Below are 24,909 nucleotides of genomic sequence, written 5' to 3'. Positions count from 1 at the left end.
TGAACATTTTTTATTGCTGTTGTTGAAAAAGAAAGCAGAATTGTCTAGACAAGCAACATTTAGGTCTCCTAAATTTTAGGAAAAGAGGAGTTTGATTGAGCATCAAGAGAATGACTAGGAAGAAAGACAGGAGGAAACCAGGATTATGCAGGTGTTGGTTACCTAAGTTAGAAAAAGTCAAGAAGGATAAGGTGGTCCACTGTGGGAAATGCTACAGGGAGGTTAAGGAAACTGTAAACTGAAAAAACTCTTTGGATTTGGCCACTAGGCAATCCTTACCATGTAAGCTTCATGAGGAAAGATATTTTTGTTTATTAAAAAGCTGCTTGTCATTGCCCCGACTGGGCGCTTGCTCAGTTGGTTGAAGCATTATCCTGTACTCTAAAAAGTTGCAGGTTCAATTCCCAATCACAGCATATACCTGGCTTTCACGTTTGATCCCGGTCGGGGAGCGTGTGGGAGGCAGCAGATCGATGTTTCTCACATCAATGTTTTCCTCTCTCTCAAAATCAATAACAAATAAAACATATCCTCAGGTGGATTAAAAAATATGGAGATCATTTCACTTTCCGTGTTTAAAATACTTCAATGGCTTCCCACTGAAAATAGGATAAAACCAAACCAAAACACATTGCCTCAGATGGCAAACCCTGCACAACTTGGCCCACAGCTTCAACTAACCTGCATACCACTTTTCCTCTTTTTTTTTTTTAATTTAATCTTTATTGTTCAGATTATTACATTTGTTCCCCTTTTTTACCCCCATAACTCCCCTCCTCCCAGTTCCCGCCCCACCCTCCGCCCTCACTCCCCACCCACTGTCCTCTTACATAGGTGCACGATTTTTGTCCAGTCTCTTTCCGCATCTCCCACACCCCTTTCCCCCCAAGAATAGTCAGTCCATTCCCTTTCTATGTCCCTGATTCTATTATGATCACCAGATTATTTATTCACTTGATTCTTAGATTCACTTGTTGATAGATGCATATTTGTTGTTCATAATTTGTATCTTTACCTTTTCCTTCTTCTTCCTCTTCTTAAAGGATACCTTTCAGCATTTCATATAATACTGGTTTGGTGGTGATGAACTCCTTTAGCTTTTCCTTATCTGTGAAGCTCTTTATCTGACCTTCCGTTCTGAATGATAGCTTTGCTGGAGAAAGTAATCTTGGTTGTAGGTTCTTGGTATTCATCACTTTGAATATTTCTTGCCATTCCCTTCTGGCCTGCAAAGTTTCTGTTGAGAAATCAGCTGACAGTCGTATGGGTATTCCCTTGTAGGTAACTGAGTTTCTTTCTCTTGCTGCTTTTAAGATTCTCTTTGTCTTTTGCTCTTGGCATTTTAATTATGATGTGTCTTGGTGTGGTCCTCTTTGGATTCCTTTTGTTTGGGGTTCTCTGTGCTTCCTGGACCTGTAAGTCTATTTCTTTCACCAGGTAGGGGAAGTTTTCTGTCATTATTTCTTCAAATAGGTTTTCAATATCTTGGTCTCTCTCATCTTCTGGCACCCCTATAATTCTGATGTTGGTACGCTTGAAGCTGTCCCAGAGGCTCCTTACACTATCTTCGTATTTTCGGATTCTTTTTTCATTTTGCTTTTCCAGTTGGGTGTTTTTTGCTTCTTTGCGTTTTGAATCTTTGACTTGATTCTTGCGCTCCTCTGGTCTGCTGTTGGGTGTCTGTATAATATTCTTTATTTCAGTCAGTGTATGCTTAATTTCTAGTTGGTTCTTTATCACAACATCGAGGGTCTCATTAGATTTCTTGAGGATCTCACTACATTTATCGGCGGTCTCACCAGTCTTTTCGAGGGCCTTACTAAGTTTATCGGCAGCTTCTAGACAGTTCTTGAGAGACCTTAAAAGTGTGGTTTTGAGCTCTATATCTTCCATTTCTGACATTTGCGTCCTGTTTCTTTGTCTCCGCATTTTTTTTATCTTTTCTTGGTGCACCCCCTAGTGGTCTTTGTGCGCAGTCTTGTAGTTAAGCCTTGATTGTTGTCGGTAATACCAGGGGTGATTTGACCTCCAGGCTAACTGGCTATGAGAGTCAGCTGTGTCTGCAGTGGGAGAGCTTCTGTGCTGGATCTCTAGGGCAGTGCTAATCTAGCGTTTGCCTGAGGCTATCCGGCAAATGGTTCTGTGCAGGGCTTGGGCGGGGTGGGTCCCCGGGGATCTACAGGGCGGGCTGGAGCGAGCAGTTATGGCTGCTCTCAGTTCCGTCCCTAGGGGCTCTGCCTCTCAGAGTCCCAGCAACTGCTGCAAACCTCGGAGAGAAAGCTGCCTTCGAGTTCCGACCGAAGCCAGACAGTCCCGCTTCTCCCGTTTGAGTATGGGTCCCCAGAGACTCGCCCGGATTTGGAGCTCAGAGTCTGAAACTCCCTCCCGATTGAAAACAACAACCGCGCCCTCCGCAGCCAGCCCGCTCCGCGCGCGCACTCTGCACCTGAGTATTTCACTTCAGCACTGCGCCTCCTCTGAGTCTGGGTATGATATTCTCTTTCCTCCTAGTTGTAGAATTTCCACTCAGCCAGCCTTCCTGTGGTTCTGGATGATGTCTGTTCTGTCCTTTAGTTGTATCTCTGAAGTGGTTGTTCGAGGCAGCAATCTCCGGCGTTAACCTATGCCGCCATCTTGGTTTCTCCCACTTTTCCTCTTGAACCTGAAGTTCATACTGTACCTTTTATGCCTTGACCATGTCAATCTTGTTCCTGAATTAAGCATTTGCATGTGATTCCCTTTAGATGGAATATACTAATCAGGCTTTTTACCTTATTAATTCCCTTCTCTTCCTTTAGGGGTCTGTTCACATTACCACCTCCTCAGAGATTGTTCCTGAGTACCTGATGAAAGTAATCCTTTCCTTGCCCAGCCAGCTTAGCTCAGTGATTGAGCATCAGCCTATGAACCAGGAGGTCATGGGTTTGATTCCCTGATAGGGCACATGCCTGGGTTGTGGGCTCAACCCCCACTGTGGGGCCTGCAGGAGGCAGCCAATCAATGATTCTGTCATCATTGATTTTTCTTTTGTTTTTTTATTTTTATTTTTTTAAAATATATTTTATTAATTTTTTACAGGGAGGAAGGGAGAGGGATAGAGAGTTAGAAACATCAATGAGAGAGAAACGTCGATCAGCTGCCTCCTGCAGAGCCCCTACTGGGGATGTGCCCGCAACCAAGGTACATGCCCTTGACGGGAATCGAACCTGGGACCCTTCAGTCCACAGGCAGACGCTCTATCCACTGAGCCAAACTGGTTAGGGCTCTTTTGTTTTTTTAAAAAAATACATATATATTTATTGATTTCAGAGAGAGAGATAAAAATATCAGTGATGATGAGAGAATCATTGATCAGCTGCCTCCTACACGCCCCCTACTAAGGATTGAGCCCACAACCCGGGCATGTGCCCTTGATCAAAATCAAACCCGGGACCCTTCAGTCCACAGGCCGACACTCTATCCACTGAGTCAAACTGGCTAGGGCTCATCATTTGATATTTCTATCTCTCTCTCCCTCTCCCTTGTCTGAAATCAATACGAATATATTTTTAAAAAGTAAGTAATTCTTTCCTCAATTCCCATTCTTCTAAGATGACCTTGTTTTACTAGTACTTCCTTCCTAGGACTTCCCAAGGTCTAGAATTATCTTGTTTATTTATGTGTTTGTTGTCTGTCTCTTCCCATTAGAAAATAAGGTAACATAAGGAGAGAGAAAATGCAAATAGCGGGGAAGAGGGGGATTAAAAGTTCAGGAAAAGCTGAAGGAGATGGGATCAAGAGCTCCAAGGGAGGCTCTGGCTGGGTAGCTCAGCTGAATGGAGCATTGTCCCCATACACCAAGGCTACAGGTTCAATCCCCGTCCGTCAGGGCACATACAAGAATCAACCAATGAACTCATGAACAGGTGGAGCAACTGATACCTCTCTCTTTCCCTCTCTCTCAAATCAATTAAAAAAATAAATAAAAAAGAGCTCCAAGGGAGGAATGACAAGGTAGGTGGAAGAGAACAGAAACATTAGGGAATCTGAGGTATAATGTATTATGCAATCTGATGAGTTATTTTCCCATCAGCCTTTAGTTACATGGTTAAATTGGTTATGGGAATAGCAGCAAAATACTTGATTTTACCCTGCCAGCTGGCTCTGTAAGACATGTTGTGTTCATGGGTTGGAGAACATCCTTTTCTAGATTCTTTACTCCTTGGCTCTACTAGGCTTAGCAAGAGAGTCACTGGTCCATATCATGTATGTAAAAAGTGCTTTGGTAACTGTTAAGGTCTTTATAGTTGTTACTGTTATTTTACTGTGTGCATGATCCTTAAGGAGGTACACCCCACCTGAAGCACCTGGACAGAATACCTCGATGAAAGCCCACTGTGACACCAATGGGGCTTCAGCATTCTTCCTGAGAGACAGCGAGTTCAGATTTACAATGCTTTTTATTTTTTATTTTTACTATGGGCTTAGAAATGACTAAGCATTATATTCACATAACTTTGCTGTAAAAGATTACAATAATGTTATTATAACCCCATTTTCTGTTGAAAGGTGGAAATAAGATTTGCTCCAGACTAAACAGGAGGTCAGTAATAAAATTATAGCCACTGGCTAACCCAGGCTTTCTGACTGCATGCATTACATCTTTTATGTAGTCTAAGGTTCAGGCTGACAACTACCAGCAACACTACTGTCATTCTCTTCAGTTACTCACCTCTCCCTTGACCCCTATCCTAGGTGTGCATGCATTGTATGTCAACGTGTGTGAAAGACAGATGAGGAAAATATTAAATATGAGTGTTTATAACTACCTATTTCTTGGTATTAGGGACTGCAGGTTTTCTTTGAACTGCTGGGAAGCCTGTGGGAAGGGGAAGAGGTTGGCAGTGGGTGGGAAGCTGCAGAGTGCAAATGAAGAACCAGCATAGGCTGCCTGATTTAGGGGTGGAGAGAGCCATGGTGAAATCTGGCAGCTACCACAGGTTATCCATTTGTAATAAGTTAGACTGGACAAGGCCCAAAGGAAACTTTCATAAAAGATAAACATTACTTGTCTCCAAATATTTACAGTTTAGCATTATGTCTCCCCCCCCCCCCTTAATTTCTTTTTTCAGTTTGTCATTTTGATAACTGGAGGTGAGGCAAAGTGGCTTGAGATGGCTGAAGTACATTCCATGAGGATCAAGGGATGGCCTGACTGGAGCACTGGAGCTTCGACTTGTCCCACAATTAATCCTTTACTCCTGAGGCTGTAGATAAATCGGGAGCCAAAGAATTTTCCTGAATATTGCTAGAGTGAGCAAACAGTGGGTAGAGACTGTGGAGTGTCTGGGTATGAGGGTGCTGTGAGCAGGCACTTTTCTGCCCCTGCTCAGCTGTCTAGATTACGACTAGTTCAGGTGCAAATCAGCCAGTTTTCCATGAAGCCCTCCTTCCTCACTTCCTTCTTTAACATCTTGGGGAACCTAGTTTCTGACCAGAAAACAGGCCCTCTGGACCTACCCCTTTTAAATAACAGCCCCTTCCCTATTTGAAAAGAATCCCATGATACTTTCTCCCATCTCAAACCCAGACTAGGGGGGGGGGGGGAATCAAATAAGCTGCAACCCATCTCAGATTATATAGCCCATTAAATGCCATTATGCATCAATTACCCTGTAGTCTTACAAACATGCACAAATTAATATCTAGAACATGTATAAATAAGTTTATGTACCTAATGTCTACATAGTCCTTAATAGTAAACCTATGTTGCATGTATGGCTATTTTTTTTTTTAAGTTATCTCACCATTATCTGATTTTTAAAAAAAGTTATATTTGTATTGATTTCAGAGAGGAAGGGAGAGGGAGAGAGAGATTGAAACATCAATGATGAGAGAGAATCACTGATTGGCCCAGCAACCTAGGCATGTGCCCTTGACCAGAATTGGACCTAGGACCCTCAGTCTGCAGGCTGATGCTCTATCCACTGGGCAACACCAGCTAGGGCTGTATGGCTATTGTCAACGATGGATATCTGTATCTTTCTAGGCTCACATATGTTCTATCACTATTCTATTTTCTTCTGCTTTGCTTTTGTTTTGGGATATACTCCCTTTCATGTAGAGCAGAAAGTGTTCCAGAGTTGGAAGATCCTGGGTTTGAGTTTTGTTGCTCTCATTATACCTTGTATAAAGGGGAACCATCTGAGGAGAAAGAGTAGGTAGACTTGGAGGATCAGTGGCCCCATAAAACCACCATAATGCTCACTGACAATGTTAGGTGTTCTAAACTGCTGGGAAGGCTTTTTTTGGGGGGGCGGGGTGGGTGGGGGTTACTTTTTTTCTGAGACATCTCAAAGGGCTTTCACATCAGCTCACGTCAATGCCTGCTCAATGCCCTCACTACGTTGTGAATACGTCATTGGTCTGCACAAGTTCATCCATCTATTTTGGGTTCGAGCCCCGTTTTACTAGTAAATTCCTGAGCGGAGAGAAATCCCAAAAGTCTGACTCTGATATAACCGACATTATCTTGGGCCACGAGACTAAACAATCATAGCACCATACGAACGACTTAGGAGGAGCTACGGTGCAGGAGCCGCACCCCTCCTCCCCCACCCCCCACCCCCGTCCCCGCCAAGTGACCCCGGACAACTCCCCATCCCCAGCACCGTCCTCCCCGCCTCCCGGCTCCCCGCAGCCCCGCGCCCCGCGCATGCGCACACCGCCCGCGGGAGGGGGCGGGCCCGGCTGCCATCTTACCGCGCGGGAGACGCGCCGCTCGCCCCTCACCTGGGCCGGCGCTGGCGGCGTTTTCCTTCTCCGTTGCCAGCCCTGGCGCAAGAGCCCCGCCGAGGCCGCCCAGCCCCCACTCCAGGCCGATGAACTGACCCGTCCTCCGCACCGACTCTCGGCAGCGGCTCGTCCCCGGGTCCACCCTGCGGAGCGGAGCGCCCAGCCGCCCAGCCTCCCCGCCGGCCGCGATGCCGAGCGTGCAGCTGCCCCCGAAGGAGAGCAACCTCTTCAAACGCATCCTGGTGAGTGGCGGGAGGCCGCGCCTTCGCGCCCTGGGCAGCCCCGATCCGGCGGCGGCGCCGGCGAGGCCGCCTGGGTCCGCGCTCGGGTCTTTGTTTACCTCGGAGCCTTCGCGGGTCCGCCCGGCCGCTGCGTCCCGGGCCGCGGCCGCCGGGCCTCCTGCGGCGCCCTCCCTTGGCACCGACTCCCCGGGCCTCGGCGCCGCGGACGGGGACTCCCGTCGCCCACGGGGCAGGGCCGCGTCGGCAGGTAGCGGCGCCCATGCCCACCTCGGCGGAGCCTCGAGGGCGGACTCGCGCGCGACCTGTTCCTTCTGTCCGCCCGGTTGGTATCTTTGGCCGGCCTCCCCCCGGAGGTGTTCCTCCCCTGCTCTGTGCTGGTTAACGCCGGTGCCCACGGAAGCCGGGGCGATCCTGTGGCGGGCGGGCCGCGGGTGTGGACGGCGCCGGGAAGACCGGGGGGCGCCGCAGGCCAGGCTGTCCGCGGGGGGAGACCGTGCCCATGGGCGAGGTACTCAGCGCCGCTGGGAAGTGAAAGGTGGGCACGGGCTGCATTTCTGAAGTATAAAACCGGACATGGCTCTGCTGTTAACTTGCACCGGCTCGACTTGGAGAAAGTGTTCCGGGCTTCGTGCGCTGGCTGGTTTTGCACTGGAGGGGGTCATATGCTTGGCTTCTGAGCAGAAACCGGAATCATGCCGCGGGCCGACGAGAAGTGAGTTCCCCGCAGGTGGCGTGCCCGCGGCCCGCTGCCTCCACGGCGTCCCGGTCCGGATCCTCCATCGCGGAGAGGCGGCGAGCGGCGAGCGTGCCTGTGCTTTTCTCATATACGCTGGGGACCGTGGATTTTAAACCAAGATTGTAAATAGGTAGCTGTTTTGTTTTTTCCTAGTTTGTCTTTTCACCTGAACATGAGCGTTTAGATTTTAACAGTGAATTTATTACTTAGAGCTTGTGTTATGTGACTATTAGCTATCGCTTACCTTTGCTATAAATACAAAATTCAGAATGTTTTCAGTATTACCAATGGCAGGTATCCAATTCATAGTAGCTGTTCTGTCCTAGCTAATAGAAACTTCACATTTAATCCTTACTTTTGCTTTTCTCATAGACGTGTATTTTTCACAGTATGGAACTGGAGAAGTGAACTTTTTTTGCCCCTTTTAGGTGGATTTTTTTTTTTTTGTCCAGGGAATCTGAAATATATTAATGAAAAATCACCTATGACTTTTTAGTAAGATTTCAGGACATTTGGCATTATACCTAAAAGATGACAGAACACTTACTTTCTCTATATATGGGTACTTGTAGTTCTAATGCTGTTATCAGTAGAATAATGAAAAACTCCTCCGTGATTCATTATACTCTATTTACAAAAAGGTTAAAGCTGCTGCTGAGTTAATTTTATCCCCAAATAAATTGGAAAATGCTAAACATTTTCTTACCTGGGTATGTAATGTTTACTTTTTAAGCTTATATGAATTTAGGAGGGTGCAGCAAAGGTGAATGATTTAATCATCTCACATTTGCAATAAATGTGGGTAAAATTTTGCTGCAACAAATTCCATGGCAAATTGAAGTCTCTATAATAAAATTATTTTTAAGTTTGGTTGGTGGACCAAAGTGTTTTGTCACCAATAGTAAATTTGTATTGATTATCAGAGTACATAAACACACCCATATCACATGGTCTATGTGGCTTATGCCTGTCTATTTTATTCCTCCCCAAACTGGCTCTTAACATTACATTTTGTTGAATTTTTGAGCTCTACTTCATGCCCTCTTTTACGGATGAGAGAGTCAAACCCAGGAATGGTAAATGACTAAGTGTCTAAGGCAGTGGTTCTCAACCTTCCTAATGCCGCCACCCTTTAATACACTTCCTCATGTTGTGGTGACCCCCAATTTCATTGTTACAAATTGAACATAATTAAAGCATAGTGATTAATCACAAAAACAATATGTAATTATATATGTGTTTTCCGATGGTCTTAGGTGACCCCTGTGAAAGGGTCGTTCGACCCCCAAAGGGGTCGCGACCCACAGGTTGAGAACCACTGGTCTAAGGTTTTCTGGTTAGTATCAAAGTCAAAACAAGAATCTATCTTTTCTACTAAATATATATTCCTTACTGAACTTAAGACGTTTCTTTGTTTTTAATATATGTTTTATTGATTTTTTTACAGACAGGAAGGGAGAGGGAGAGTTAGAAACATCAATCAGCTGCCTCCTGCACACCCCCTACTGGAGATGTGCCCACAACCAAGGTACATGCCTTTACCGGAAAGGAACCTGGGACCCTTGAGTCCGCAGGCCGACCCTCTATCCACTGAGCCAAACTGGTTAGAGCTAAGACTTTTCTTTAACTTGAGTACTTGGGTATTGGAGATAGACTACCTTGGTTTGAATTGTGGCTCTGACCAGCTGTGAAAACTCACGTTACTGTGTGCCTCAGTGCCCAGCTGATATGCCTCCGGGCATTGAGCATCATCCAGTGGACCAAGAGATCCTGAGTTTGATTCCGCGTCGGGGCACATGCCCCAGTGTGGGCTTGATCCTCAGTAGGGGGTATGCAAGAGGCAGCCGATCAATAATTCTCTCTTTCATTGATGTTTCTAACTCTCTCTTCCTTTCCCTCCCTCTCTCTGAAATCAATAAAATAGGTAAATAAATAAAATGGAGATAACATGCATCTCAGAGGCTTTCCTGGCATTTCAATAAAGATTAAATGAGAACAGTGCCTGTTACATAGTAAATGTTTCAGTAACTATTATTATTACTGTTATATTTATTACTTTAGAGATCACTTGGTCAGTCAGAAACCCCCCCTCCCCACATATTTTCCTTCTTTTCCTCTTCCCCAGTAGTTTCTTCTGTTCCTTTTTTTCTTCTTGTCATATGTCAGGTGAACTCCTATAGTCAAACTCAGATTATTATTTTTTATTTATTTTAAATAAAGTATTTCTACCATTGTTCTTTAAAATTTTTATTTTATTTATTTTATATTTTTATTGACTTTACAGAGAGGAAGAGAGAGGTAGAAACATTGATGAGAGAGAAACATTGATCAGCTGCTCACCCCCTCCTGGGGATGGAGCCTGAAACCAAGGTACATGCCCTTGACTGGAATCAAACCCAGGACCCTTCAGTCCAGGGGCCGATGCTCAATCCACAGAGCCATAGTGGTTAGGGCAGATTATTATTATTATTGTATTTTTACTTTAAAATATTTTTGGAATAGGTAATATATTCCCATGGTTCAAAATTCAGGTTTCTGTCCTATCCTTGTCTCCCAACCATTAAGTTTCCTTCCCCAGAGGCAATCAGGAAACCTCAATATAAACATTTTTTTTTCTGTAAACACTGAATTCTTGCCTGCACATCCTACTCCTGCAGCAAGGATTAATCACTTCTTCCTCCTTTGCTGGTACCCTGTTTGTTTGTTTGTTTTGTTTTTTAACTTAGTAGGCTGTATTCATTGAACAGTGCTTATTTGTCTAGAACCAGAGGATGCAAGAGTGTTTAAAATAGGCAAGAGCTGCCCTGGTTGGTGTGTTCAGTGGCTAGAGTGTTGGCCCTCACATGGAAGGGTCGTGGGTTTGATTCCCAGTCAAGCCCACTTACCTGGGTTGTGGGTTTGATCCCCAGTCAGGGTGCATGCAGGAGGCAATCAACAATCAATGTTTGTCTTTCTCTCTCTCTTCTCCCTCCCCCACTTTCTCAAATCAATAAAAACATGTTTTAAAATAAGCAAGATTCCTGTTCTCAAGGAGCTTATAGTATGGTGGGGGAAGATGCTAAATAAGTAATCACATAAATAGGAATGTCAGGAAATGATAATGCTGTGTAGAAAATAGAGTAATATATAGAGAAAATGTTTGTGTCGGGTGGGGTGGGGGCGAGTAAGAAAGCTGTCAGTATTAAATAGAGTGGTCAGGTAGGTGATGTGTGACACTCAAACCATAAGGAATTAGCCACAGGAAGACCTGAGGAAGAACATTTCAGGTAGAAGAAACTCAAGTGCAGAGGCCCTACCATGGGGATAAGTACTAGAAAGAACACTATAATAATAAAAGCATAATATGCTAATTAGATCAGACGTCCTTCCTGACGAAGCCGGGGCTGTGAGGGAAGCCCAGGTCCCGGCTGCCAGAGCGAAGCCAGTGCTGGCAGCTGGGGAAAGGAAGGCCTACTCTTGCATGAATTTCATGCATCTGGCCTCTAGTAACAACTTAAGTGAGAATGTGAGTGAAAGGAGATGAGATGTTCTCATGATCAGTGGCTGTGGAGGACAGTCACTGATTACTTAGCCTGGTTGGTGGCATCCTATATAATAAAAGCTAAGTGTCCGACCATTCGCCGTTCAACCAGTCCCTATGATGAGCACTGACCACCATGGGGCAGACGCTCTGACTGGTAGGTTAGCTTGCTGCTGGGGTCCAGCTGATCAGGACTGGGTGAGTTGGACCGGACACGCCCTGGAGCCCTCCCGCACTCCCTCCCTGGCCCCGAACGTGCACCAGTGGGGTCCCCTCGGCCTGACCTGTCCCCTCTCACAATCTGGGAACCCTCGGGGAATGTCGGAGAACCAGTTTCGCACGGGTGGATGAGTCCGTGCACCAGGCTTCCAGTCTGTCTACACCAGGGGTGGGCAAACTTTTTGACTCGAGGGCCACAATGGGTTCTTAAACTGGACCTGAGGGCCGGAACAAAAGCATGGATGGAGTGTTTGTGTGAACTAATATAAATTCAAAGTAAACATCATTACATAAAAGGGTACGGTCTTTTTTTTTTTTTTTTTAGTTTTATTCATTTCAAACGGGCCGGATCCGGCCCGCGGGCCGTAGTTTGCCCACGGCTGGTCTACACTAATAAAAGAGAAAGATGCAAATTGACTGTACCTTCATGATGCCCACCAGCCACTCAGGAGTGAGTATGCAAATTAACCTCATCACCTCCGTGGAGACTGACAGCAGGGAGGAGGCAGCTCCCAGCACGGCTTGGCCTGCTTGGCCGTCGCCAAGGCGACCTGGGAGCAGGCAGGCAGCTCCTAGCATGGCCTGCGGCAACGCGGGAACAGAAAAGCGCAGCCTGCAGGCAACTCCCAGCATGGCCTGCTTGGCTGTCGCCAGGGCCACTGGGGAGCAGGCAAGCCTGGCCTATAGGCAGCTCCCAGCACGGTTTGCTTGGCCATTGCCTCGGCGACTGGGGAGCAGGCAAGTGCTGCCTGCAGGTAGCTCCCAGCACGGCCCGCGGCGACCTGGGAGCAGGGAAGCAGCCCACAAGGCAGCTCCCAGCACGGCCTGCTTGGCTGTTGTCAGGGTGACTGGGGAGCAGGCAAGCCCGGCCCATAGGCAGCACCCAGCATGGCCTGCTTGGCATTCGCTGTGGTGTGGAGCAGGCAGGCCCTGCAGAGAGCAGAGAACCACAGGGAGCGGGCCTAAGCCGTCAGTAGGACATCCTCTGAGGGCTCCCGGATTGGAGAGGGTGCAGGTCAGGCTGAGGAACACACGCACGCATGCACGCACCCCCGCCCCGTGCACAAATTTCATGCACTGGGCCTCTAGTCAACACTAATAAAAGAGAAAAATGGTAATTGGCCTACGACGATACCCTTTTCATTGGCTAATCAGGGCTATATGCAAATTAACTGCCAACTAAGATTGGCAGTTAACTGCCAACAAGATGGCGGTTAATTTGCATATGTAGGCACAATGCAGGGAGGCGAAAGGGAAAGCAGGAAGAAGCCCCCTGCCACTGACAGTGATCGGAAACCCAGGGGGGAGCTAAGAGCTGGGGGGCAGGGCCTTTGCCCTGCCCCCCAGCCATGATCGGAGAATCAGGTGCCTTTTCCGCCCTGGCCAGTGATAGCAGGAAGTAGGGGTGGAGCCAGCGATGGGAGCTGGGCACGGTCGAAGCTGGCAGTCCCAGGAGCTAGGGGTCCCTTGCCTGGGCCTAAAGCGGAGCCCACGATCGCGGGGCCGCTGCCACTGCAGGTCCCCGCTGCCCGGGCTGGACGCCTAGGCCAGAGGCATTAGGCCTGGGCAGGGGCGGAGCCTGCAACCGCGGGGAGCTGGGGGTCCCCTGCCCAGGCCTGACACCTCTGCCGGAGGCCTCAGGCCTGGTCAAGGGGCCGATCCAGTGATTGGTGATCGGAGGGTGATGAGGGTCAACTCCTCTGGCCGAGGCATCAGGCTTGGGCTGGGGGTGGAGCAAGCGATCAGAGGGAGATGGGGGTCCCCTGCCCAGGCATGATTCCTGGGCCAGAGGCCTCAGGCCTGGGCGGGGGCCAGAGCCAGTGATCGGGGGGGAGATGGGGGTCCCCTGTCCAAGCCTGACACCTCTGGCGGAGGCATCAGGCCTGGGCAAGGGGCCGATCAGGCGATCGGAGGGTGATGGGGGTCTACGCCTCTGGCCAAGGCATCAGGCCTGGGCTGGGGGCAGAACCAGTGATGGGGGGAAATGAGGGTCCCCTGCCCAGGCCTGACGCCTCTGTCAGAGGCGTCAGGCCTGGGAAAGGGGCCGATCCTGCGATTGGAGGGTGATGGGGGTCAACGCCTGAGGGCTCCCAGTATGTGAGAGGGGGCAGGCTGGGCTGAGGGACACTCCCCCCCGCCCCCCCAGTGCACGAATTTCGTGCACCGGGCTCCTAGTCCTATATAATAAAAGAGAAAAATGGTAATTGGCGTACGACAATACCCTTTTCATTGGCTAATCAGGGCTATATGCAAATTAACTGCCAACTAAGATTGGCAGTTAACTGCCAACAAGATGGCAGTTAATTTGCATATGTAGGCACAATGCAGGGAGGCGAAAGGGAAAGCAGGAAGAAGCCCCCTGCCACTGACAGTGATCGGAAACCCAGGGGGGAGCTAAGAGCTGGGGGGCAGGGCAAAGGCGGCCCTGGGGCCGCCTTTGCCCTGCCCCCCAGCCATGATTGGAGAATCAGGTGCCTTTTCCGCCCTGGCCAGTGATAGCAGGAAGTAGGGGTGGAGCCAGCGATGGGAGCTGGGCACGGTCGAAGCTGGCAGTCCCAGGAGCTAGGGGCCCCTTGCCTGGGCCTAAAGCGGAGCCCACAATCACGGGGCCGCTGCAGCTGCGGGTCCCTGCTGCCCGGGCCGGACGCCTCCGCCAGAGGCGTCCTGCAGGGGCAGGGGCGGAGCCCGAGTGATCGCGGCGCCCCCCGCTGCCACTGCAGGTCCCCGCTGCCCGGGCCGGACGCCTAGGCCAGAGGCGTCAGGCCTGGGCAAGGGGCTGATCCTGCGATTGGAGGGTGAAGGGGGTCAACGCCTGAGGGCTCCCAGTATGTGAGAGGGGGCAGGCTGGGCTGAGGGACACTCTCCCCCCACACACACCCAGTGCACGAATTTCGTGCACCGGGCCCCTAGTGTATATATATGAAAGCCTAATATGCAAAGTGTCCCCTTGGGAGTTCGACCGACTAGGAATTCGATCGCTCACTATAACGTGTGCTGACCACCAGGGGCCGACGCAGAACAACGGAAGGCCCTAGCCAGCGGCTGGCAGCTGGGGGAAGGAAGGCCCCGGCTGGCAGCCAGCAGCCACTAGGGACAGTACCTGTGCACGCATTTTGTGCACTGGGCCTCTGGTTTAGGAATAAAGAGGTTGCTTACACTTACATTAGACTAGTAATGGAAAGACCATGATCTTTGGAGTCACACCAGAGTTTGCAACTAAGCTGAATCACTTATAAACACATTTTATGAACATTTTCCAGATCTGTAAGGTGGAGGTAATGACACCTACCTTAAGGAATTAATATGAGTTATAGCAAGTTCTGTAGACACACAAAATAGGGTTGCTCAGAAAATAGCAGTATTTTGTGTGTGTATTTCTTGATTCCATTCTTTTTTTTTTTAAATATATTTTTATTGATTTCAGAAAGGAAGGAAGAGGGAGAGCAAGATAGAAACATCAATGATGAGAAAGAATCATTGATCAGTTGCCCCACACTGGGGATGGAGCCCAAAACCTGGGCATGTACCCTGACCAGGAATTGAACTGTGACCTCCTGGTTCATAGGTCAAGGCTCCACCACTGAGCCACAATGGCTGGGCTTTTGGTTCCATTCTTGTAGTACCAAAGGCTTTTAATGCAGTTTCTAGTATTTTTCTGTCGTTATCACATATATTTTTGCTTTTGGGTTTTGAATTTTAAAAAGCTGTAGCAGTATTGATTGACGATTAAATTCCCTGTTTATTAAGTGTATTTTTTTTCTGTATCTTCTGTAAAAGTGAAAATGCTCAGACACTAGAACAGTTTGGTAACAGAAACACACTTCATGTTATCCTATATAAGAAAGAGGAAATATGCAAATTGACCATCACTCCAACACAGAAGATGGCCGCCCCCATGTGGACACAAGATGGCCGGCAGGGGAGGGCAGTTGTGGGCGATTAGGCCTGCAGGGGAGGGCAGTTGGGGGCAACCAGTTCTGCAAGGGGGGGCAGTTGGGAGCCACCAGGCCTTCAGGGGAGGGCAGTTGGGGGGGACCGGGCTGGCAGGGGAGCAGTTAGGCATCGATCAGGCTGGCAGGGGAGTGGTTAGGGGGTGATCAGGCAGGCAGGCAGGTGAGTGGTTGGGAGCCAGCAGTCCCAGATTGGAGAGGGTGCAGGCTGGGCTGAGGGACACCCCCCCACACACACCCCCCGCACAAATTTCGTGTACTGGGCCTCTAGTAAGTGATATAAATTGACATAAAATCTTTCTGTCACATATGTTTTAAACCTCACTTTGGATCTTGAATTATGTAAAAGTTGTTTCGTGTATATTCATTTTATAAAATAATTTTTGTTTATATTTCTTTACAGAAATGTTATGAACAGAAGCAATATAAAAATGGACTCAAGTTTTGCAAGATGATTCTTTCGAATCCAAAATTTGCTGAACATGGAGGTATTGTCTTACCTGTGAGAGATTGCTTTGGGGAAATCTAATTCTAAAATCAGATAGATAGGATTCCTAACAGTGAAAGAAGAGTACTTCCCAGATTCCATGGCCTAGTAGCTCTCTAGTGTATAAATATTTAACATTTTTAGTTATATTTCATGTCAGTCTTATTCTAGGTTACTTTACTTCTATTATGTTTAAGTCCATATACACATATACATATACATATACATATACATATACATAGAGAGTCTTTACTATTAGATGAGAGGTTGTTGATTGATTAGTTGGGAAACAGTTGGAGTATATGCCAATATTTTTATAGACGTGATTTCATCTATTTGACTAGAACTTAAGTTTATTCTTTGATTTTCTATGTATAAAATTAGGACAATATTTGCAATACCGAAGTAGCATAAAGATACAGTCAAATGCATTTTATTCTTTGGTAGATGTCTTTTATATATCTGCTGGCCTTTATATATAAATATGACATTTATCATTAGATTGTTTATCTTGAGTTGTTTTTCTAGCACTGGTATTAATTTGCATTTGCTTGTCTCATCGTTTTTCACTGGTCACTAGTATTTGTTAAAAGGATAGATGAGGTTAGAATTAGATACACAAATTAAGGTCCTATAGCAAAGCAAAGTTAACTGAGGTCACTGAATATTAGACTTCGGTAATTCTTGAAATTGTCTTATTGGGAAAATAGGCTGACCTGGCTCAGCTTTCTAATGTTGAAAACATTCTTTGAAGGAAATGGAAAGAAGTCTTCATTTCATAGAATTTTAGAAATTTAAACTTGTTTTCAAACTTTTTCACTATGGAACCCTTATCTATTAGTAAGTGGAAGCTTGTAGGGAAGTTCTTTATGTATAAACAGAAAAAAATTGTTTGGTTATAGGAGCTTGGACTCACCATGTTCTGAAAACAAGAATCCACAGACATTAATTTGAAAAAATTGTTCTTATCTAATTCCCTTGTGGATTATTTTTTTGGGGGGGTTATTCAGAGAGTTATTTCAATCTAAAGCATCTTTCATTAATTACTTTAAACATATTTTTGGGTTGCCACTCCTGTCATCCAGTGTTGTATCCTTGAAAGGTAAAAGGGTATTAATTAGCCGAAATAGGATTAGTTAGAATAAACTTGCCAAAAATTCAGTCTATTCCAGTATTTAGTAAGGTGATTTTTTTTCTCTTTGTTAAGATAGATTGTTTTGTGGGGTGTAAGTCAGATTTGAGATTTGATTCTTGATTCGAATTGATCTCAGGTGAAGGGTGGACTGCTGTATAGATTTAGCTCAACAGGATTCAGGTGCCTGCTGTGTTACCTTTTCTCAGCAGAATCATCTCAACCCCCTTTAAAGATTCTTCTAAAGAGCAGAAAGCATTTTAGCAACTTAGCCCCCACCTAAGGAATTTCAGAAAAGGACCTGGGCTAAACTTTAAGCAAATATTTAAAATGCAGTTTTTGGAGAGAAGTTCTTCTAACTATGGGATTAAAAAGATGAATAATGTAAGCATGGCAGGTGTCAAATGTTAAAATAACCTTAAGATAATTTGAATCTTTCATGTGTAAATAGAGGTTAAAAATATTTTTCAGAGACTTTGGCTATGAAAGGCTTAACATTGAACTGTTTAGGAAAAAAAGAAGAAGCATATGAATTTGTTCGTAAAGGACTTCGTAATGATGTCAAGAGTCATGTCTGTATCCTTTTGCAGTGGTTGAGTAGTTTAATTTCATATATATATTTTCAATTTATTAGTGTTTTTTCCTAATTCAAAAATTCAATCCTATGTAGAAGAGAATTTAATGAACTCTATGTACTAATTACTCTGGTTCAATAATTATCAACATTTTGTAGTATTAGTTTATCTGTCCCCTATACCTCATTTATTGGAGTATTTTAAAGAGACTCTCTATACAGTAGGTATGTATTTCAGTTGTGCTTATTGTGAGAGAAGAGTGCTGATAATTATATGTGACTTGAACCTCATTGTTTTTTCTATACATCCATAAAATAGTGATATTTCACATCGCTCCAGATAACTTACAAACCTGTATAGTGTAGTAAACCTGTATAGTAAAATTTATGTTCTTTAAACTTTTGTTAAGAAACTTTACAAGAAAAATTCAGAGGAAATTTGTTTTAAAACATTTTATTTAGTATTAAGTGTGATATTATATTGGTTCTTCAGCTTGTTTCATTTGCATAGGGACATAGCTATTTTCACTGATACTCATAATTGTATTTTTCTGTGTCTAGTATCCAGCTTGTAAAAGAACAAAAGTACTTTTTAAGGTTGGATCATTGAAATTGATATTCATTTCTGTTTTGCTTATTTATATATTTATTAATAACCTTTTCACATATTGTCCCGTTTCTTAGGTTTTTACATTTAATTCATCTATGGGCCAGTATTGAACATCAATAGTCTTAGTTGTGTATTCACATTTTTAGCTTATGGTTCTCAAAATATGAAATACTTCTTTCTTTCTTTCTTTTTTTTAAAATATATTTTATTGATTTTTTTACAGAGAAGAAGGGAGAGGGATAGAGAGTTAGAAACATCGATGAGCGAGAAACATCGATCAGCTGCCTCCTGCACACCCCCTACTGGGGATGTGCCCACAACCAAGGTACATGCCCTTGACCGGAATTAAACCCGGGACCCTTGAGTCCGCAGGCTGACGCTCTATCTACTGAGCCAAACCGGTTAGGGCAGCCGTGGGCAAACTACGGCCCGCGGGCCGGAAATGAATAAAACTATTGAAGAAAAAGACTGTACCCTTTTTGTAATAATGTTTACTTTGAATTTATATTAGTTCACACAAATACTCCATCCATGCTTTTGTTCCGGCCCTCCGGTCCAGTTTAAGAACCCATTGTGGCCCTCGAGTCAAAAAGTTTGCCCACCCCTGGGTTAGGGCAATACTTATTTCTTTATCTCAGTGCTTACTCTCGAGCAGAGAGAGAGGGCATATAAGTATGGTAGTGGTTTTGGCTCCAAGATATGCTAAGAATTTAATTTACAATAAATAAAAATTTAATTTTGTGGTTTTTAATATCATTGGTGAATTAAATGATGGTTACATGTTGTTTTAGAATTGATTGAATATAGACTCGTTTTAAAAGATAATTTTTGTATTCTAGTATATTCTGTTTCAATACTAGTACATAGTAAGTGAATGTGCCCAGCACCTAGCTTCAATAATTTAACAGTTGTCAGTCAAGGCTGATCTCATGTTATCTTTTACCATTTGCTCACTGTCCCCTTCCCTCTGACCCCAGGTCATTCTGAAGTAAATCTCAGACAAAAATGCCATTTCGTTAAAGTAAGCTTTATATTAGATAGGTATGTAGCATAGTATTTTCTAGTACCTGTGAATGTCTGTATTTCCTTAACTTAATAGGTTGGCATGTATATGGACTCTTGCAGCGTTCTGATAAGAAATATGATGAAGCTATTAAGTGTTACCGAAATGCCCTGAAATTAGATAAAGATAATCTGCAAATTTTGAGGGATCTCTCTCTGTTGCAGATCCAAATGAGAGACCTTGAAGGTTACCGAGTAAGTACTCTAATAGTAAGTGTACACATTTTAACAGATAGATATAATTTAAAACATGTGAATTCAGAATGAAGTGAGTGTAAGCCAAGATCATGTAGATTTGATTGTTCATTATAGTCTAGAAGTGGAAAGTCACTTGCGACCTTTCCCCAATAATAGTTGTAGAACTGCATTATCAACAATGGATAACTTTATTTAATGCTTTTTTTAAAAAAAAACTGTACTATCTCCTGTGTACAAATGCTGTACTATATTCTTTGTTGGTTTGACATTTACAAATTTGGTAAAAAGAATGTTTATAATTGAAATCTAAATGTAGAGATTAGTTAGCTTTCTTTATTATGGGTTAGTAAATATAAAATAATGTGAGGATTGCCATACATCAGTCTTTCTGTAGTCCATACTGGCATCTTCAGCTCTGCTGAACATCTCCATGTGTATCCTAAACTCATTATGTCCAAAACGTAATTCTCTTATTTTCTTTTGTGAAGGAGGCCACCAACTCTTAACACTTCTTAAATAAATTGTCTTTCATTTACTTTTTACTTTTGCCCTTCTGCCATAAGTCATTATACCCTATGCCTAGATTTTTTACAGATGTTTAAAGAGTTCTGCTGAGATTGATATAATCATTCTTCAAGATTGTGTGGTTTTTCTTCAGCAGTACTTAACAGCCTGGGTGTGGTGAGAGTTAACATTAGTTATATTCATGAGGCAAAGAAATTAAGAATATTGGCAACAGAGTGGTTCCTAAGAGGGATAGTGAAATAAATGAAAGTAAAAGAGCTGGTGGGTAGAAGTGAAGGACGCAAGGAAATAGAGTTACTAATGGTGTCCTCTTAAGAACAAGGGTAGGAATGTCACTGAGTGAAAATGTTGGCAGCATAGGCGCTGTGGCTGGAGAATGAGATAATTTGTTTTTGTGATTTCTGGGTGGCAAATAGGACAGTGATTTTCAACCTTTTTCATCTCATGGCACTTTTAAACTAATTACTAAAATTCGGTGGCACACCAAAAATATATATTTTTGCTAATCTGATCATAAAAAGATATAATTTTGATTGGTTTACAAAAATAATAATAATAGTAATTATCCTTTTTACTCCAAAGTGATTTAAAAAAAAATCAGGTGCCTTTACTTGTATATAAGGATTTCTAGTACCAAGAATTAACCAATTAGATGCAACCTTATGTAGCATGACCAATAAGATAAAACTCTGTTATATGACCTATGTATTATGGTTCAAGACAGGGCATTCACATCAATGGGCTATTGTGTTGACTGTTGTCATTTTTCTATTTGACAATCTTAGCGATTTCAACCTTTTTCATCTCATGGCACATATAAGCTAATTACTAAAGTTCTGTGGCACACCAAAAAATAGATTATATTTTTTGCCAATCTGACCAAAAAAAAATTCATAATTTTTATTCATTCACACCAGATGGCTATTGTGTTGGCTGCTTTCATGTTTTTATTTGACAATCTAAGGGAAAAGAGGTCAGTGCATCTGACTCCTGACTAGATAGTCAGATATTGCATGTTTTAGAAAATCTCGTGGCACACCAGTTGAAAATCCCTGGTCTAGGATGTGGTTGTAGGAGTGGGTCCCTGAAGAGGGGTAGAGGACATCATTAAAGATAAGGAAATTTTAGATGTAAGATAGGTTGTTGGATGGGTGTTCTACGGTGTTCCATTTGCCCAGGATAATGGTGGGATTTGGCAGAGAGAAGAAAACTGACCCAGACTTTAATGAAGGGGTGGAGTAACAGAAGCAATAATGAAAATAAGGAATGAGAGTGATAATAGCATACTATATAATAAAAGGCTAATATGCAAATTGACTGAACGGCAGAATGACTGGTTGCTATGACACTCACTGACCACCAGGGGAAGACACTTAATGCAGGAGCTGCCCTCTGATGGCCCCTCAGCCAGAAGCTGGGCTCATGGCTGGCAAGTGCAGCGGTGGGCTGGAGCCTCTCCTGGCCACTGCTGCAGGCAGGTGGTAAGGAATGAGGGGTCCTGGACTGCTAGAGCCCCAGACTGTGAGAGGAATGTCTGCCTCCTGGCTTAGGCCCGACCACCCCCCCCCCCCCCAGGGGTCTCGGACTGCAAGAGAGGGTGCAGGCCAAGCTGAGGAATGCCCCCCCCCCTCAGTGCACGAATGTTGTGTACTGGACCTCCAGTAATTTTATATGCCTAAAAGGAACCAGACACTTACACATGAAAGTAGAGGCGTGATACTAAGTTGTTTCATCAAAGGTAATTTTTTTATAAAAGAAGATCTGATCTTGTTATTCCATTTGGCATTCCTTTTTTTTTTAAAATATATATTTTATTGATTTTTTACAGAGAGGAAGGGAGAGGGACAGGGGTAGAGAGTTAGAAACATCGATCAGCTGCCTCCTGCACACCCCCTACTGGGGATGTTCCTGCAACCAAGGTACATGCCCTTGACTGGAATTGAACCTGGGACCCTTCAGTCCACAGGCCAATGCTCTATCCTCTGAGTCAAACCAGTTAGGGCCCTTTTGGCATTCCTTTCACCAGTTCTAACAACAGAGTAAGGGAAGCTAAACACTACATTTTCAAAATTTCATTGTAGCTAGTGTTTTTTGAGACCTGTTCCTCCAAGCAGATGCACTTTTGTAAAACTTGGAGGCAGATATGAGCAGTGAAGAAGTGAGGTCTGTGTAAGGAGGTTGTATTTTCTGTTAATGATGATATCTTGATTCTTTTGGGATAGCCATAGTGGAATTTCTGGTGTTTTCTTCCTAATGTAATAGATACTGACCTGTCTTAGAGTGGCAGCAGTGGTGTTTCTGCTTGAAAAGATGTTTGAGAAAAAAAAAGAAAAAAAAGAAAAGATGTTTGAGAATTCCATCCTGTCTCTGGAGCCTACTATAACAATGTAAATCCATTGTAATTTCATATAATAATTTTGTAAACAGCAAAATTTAGTTCAGTAAAAAACTATCTCAGTCTCTCTTTTAAGATGTAATTACCAGAAGAAATTATTATATAAAGGTAATTTTATAAGTCAGCCCAAAAGCAGGAGCCTCAGGGCCGACTTTTCAGTGACAGTCTTACAATGAGCATTATATGAGGTATTTTACAAGTTAAATAATTTAGATAAGGCACACAGAAAGTATTTTATTGTGGAACATATATTTGTTAATTGAATACATTAAAAAAGAATTAAAGATATTGAATTGTTTCCTGAAAACTGTGATGAACAGAAATACTTTACAGAAACTTTAAAAAGCTAAAAAAAAAAAAAAATTATTTATTTATTTATTTATTTATTTATTTATTTATTTATTTAAAGGAGACAAGGTATCAGCTTCTTCAGTTGCGCCCAACACAGCGTGCTTCCTGGATTGGGTATGCTATTGCATACCATTTGCTGAAAGATTACGACATGGCACTAAAACTATTGGAAGAATTTAGACAAACACAGCAAGTAAGTTCATTTTAACATTTTTTCCTACTTTCATAAATAAAATAGTTAACTTCTATATTGTCCCAACCCCCAAAGGTGAGTTAAACTTTTGTGGCCTATGGAAAAACGGGAAAACTGAATTCATTGGTACAACTGCCATGGAAAACAGTATGGAGGATCCTCAAAAAATTAAAATTAGAATTGCCTTATGACCTAGCAATTCCACTTCTGGGAATGTAACGGAAGAAACCTGAAGCACTAATTTGAAAGGAATTATGTTCATTGCAGCATTATTTAAATAGCCAAGATTTGGAAGCAGCCGAGGTGCCCATCAGCAGATGAGTGGATGAAAAAGCTGTGATATATTTACGCAGTGGAATACTACTCAGTTGTAAAAAAGAAGGAAATCTTAACCTTTTGCTACAGCATGAATGGACCTAAAGGATACAGTAAACCCTGATTTTGTATACCTTGATTTAACAGACTTTGGATTTATTGGACAAAATTTCCGGACCATATGCCATACGTGAAAATTAACACCTGTTAAATTTAAAAAATTTATCTATTTATTTATCTATTAATCCTCACCTTAGGATATTTTTTTCCATTGATTTTTAGGTAGAGTGGAAGGGGAGGGGAGAGAGAGAGAAGCATCGATGTGAGAGAGACACATCAGTTGGTTGCCTCCCGCATACACCCCCAACTGGGGCCAGGGATCGAGCCTGCACCTGAGTTTAAGCCTTTAACCTGGAATGGAACACAGGACCCTTTAATCCAAGGGCTGATGCTCTAACCACAGAGCAAAACTGGCCAGGGCTTAAAATGCTTTTAACCAGGATTTACTTATAAGAAATTAACAGGTTATTGTTTTGTTATTAATTTGCTGTTATTTTTTTTAACAAATTTAGCAAATAGGCCATATGTTGGGAAAAACACTGTAGTAATTTCGCCAAAATAAATAAATACTACATGTCTACAAGTATAGTCTACATAATTAAATCCAAGAGTCACCCCTCATAAATAATGTTCAGCAAATAATTAAGGCGTGATCACACAGCATTACTTGAGGTAATTGATTTGGTTGTCATATGAGGAGACTTTCTGTAGCAGTTTTATTTTTTTGAACTCTTCTTTCCACATATATATATATATATATATTTTATTTCAGAGAGGAAGGGAGAGGGAGAGGTAGAAACATCAATGATGAGATAAAATCATTGATTGGCTGCCTCCTGCATGCCCCCTACCGGGGACAGAGTCCACAATCTGGGTATGTGCCCTTAACCAGGATCGAACCCGGGACCCTTCAGTCTGCAGGCTGATGCTCTATACCAGGGGTGGGCAAACTTTTTGATTCGAGGGCCACAATGGGTTCTTAAACTGGACCGGAGGGCTGGAACCAAAAGCATGGATGGAGTGTTTGTGTGAACTAATATAAATTCAAAGTAAACATCATTACATAAAAGGGTACGGTCTTTTTTTTTTTTTTTAGTTTTATTCATTTCAAACGGGCTGGATCCGGCCTGCGGGCCGTAGTTTGCCCACGGCTGCTCTATACACTGGGCCAAACCGGTTAGGGCTCTGTAGCAGATTTAACACACTCTTACAGGCCAGTGTTCTAATGTGTGTGCTAAGCCATGCCTCAGCCATGTACATTTGTGTACTCTTGTTGACTGGTGAACGCACTCATTTATTAAACCTATTCAGTAATTAAAAGTTACAGTAATACATGTAGAAAACTCTTCTGTGAAATTAAACTTTTCATACATACTTAATTTTAATTACACGTGTCTACATAAGTAAAAACAGCTAAACTAATTTGTCAAATTTTTAATGTATGCATTCAGAAAAATTGCATATTTTATAATGGACTTTTGGTTTTAATGGACACCGCCTTGCCTGAATTAGTCTATTATATTGAGGCTTTACTGTATTATGGTAAATGAAATAAGCCAGTCAGAG

General features: G+C 43.7%; 1 protein-coding gene across 18 annotated transcripts in view; it reads left to right on the top strand.

Annotated features, from left to right (window-relative positions):
- Positions 1-6,714: 6,714 nt before the first annotated feature.
- The window catches only part of NAA16 (N-alpha-acetyltransferase 16, NatA auxiliary subunit), a 94,049-nt gene continuing 75,854 nt past the window's right edge, over positions 6,715-24,909 (top strand). For 13 of the 18 annotated variants that reach the window (XR_009451345.1, XM_059684758.1, XM_059684754.1 and 10 more), the window contains exons 1-5: positions 6,715-7,016; positions 15,845-15,929; positions 17,532-17,636; positions 19,344-19,501; positions 22,834-22,968. Coding sequence is in view for 17 of the 18 variants with exons in the window: in XM_059684758.1 (XP_059540741.1) it covers positions 6,963-7,016; positions 15,845-15,929; positions 17,532-17,636; positions 19,344-19,501; positions 22,834-22,968 (537 nt within the window). In the remaining variant the exon portion in view is untranslated. Of the gene's footprint in view, positions 7,017-9,199; positions 9,356-15,844; positions 15,930-17,531; positions 17,637-19,343; positions 19,502-22,833; positions 22,969-24,909 lie in introns of all 18 variants that reach the window. The other 5 variants (XM_059684752.1, XM_059684751.1, XM_059684753.1 and 2 more) reach the window with 5 other exon arrangements.

The sequence above is a fragment of the Myotis daubentonii genome, chromosome 2, assembly GCF_963259705.1.
Source record: "Myotis daubentonii chromosome 2, mMyoDau2.1, whole genome shotgun sequence".
In the NCBI taxonomy this organism is placed as follows: Eukaryota; Metazoa; Chordata; class Mammalia; order Chiroptera; family Vespertilionidae; genus Myotis; species Myotis daubentonii.
The sequence above is the reverse complement of the archived record's forward strand: the minus strand, read 5'-3'. Positions and strand labels throughout refer to the sequence as shown.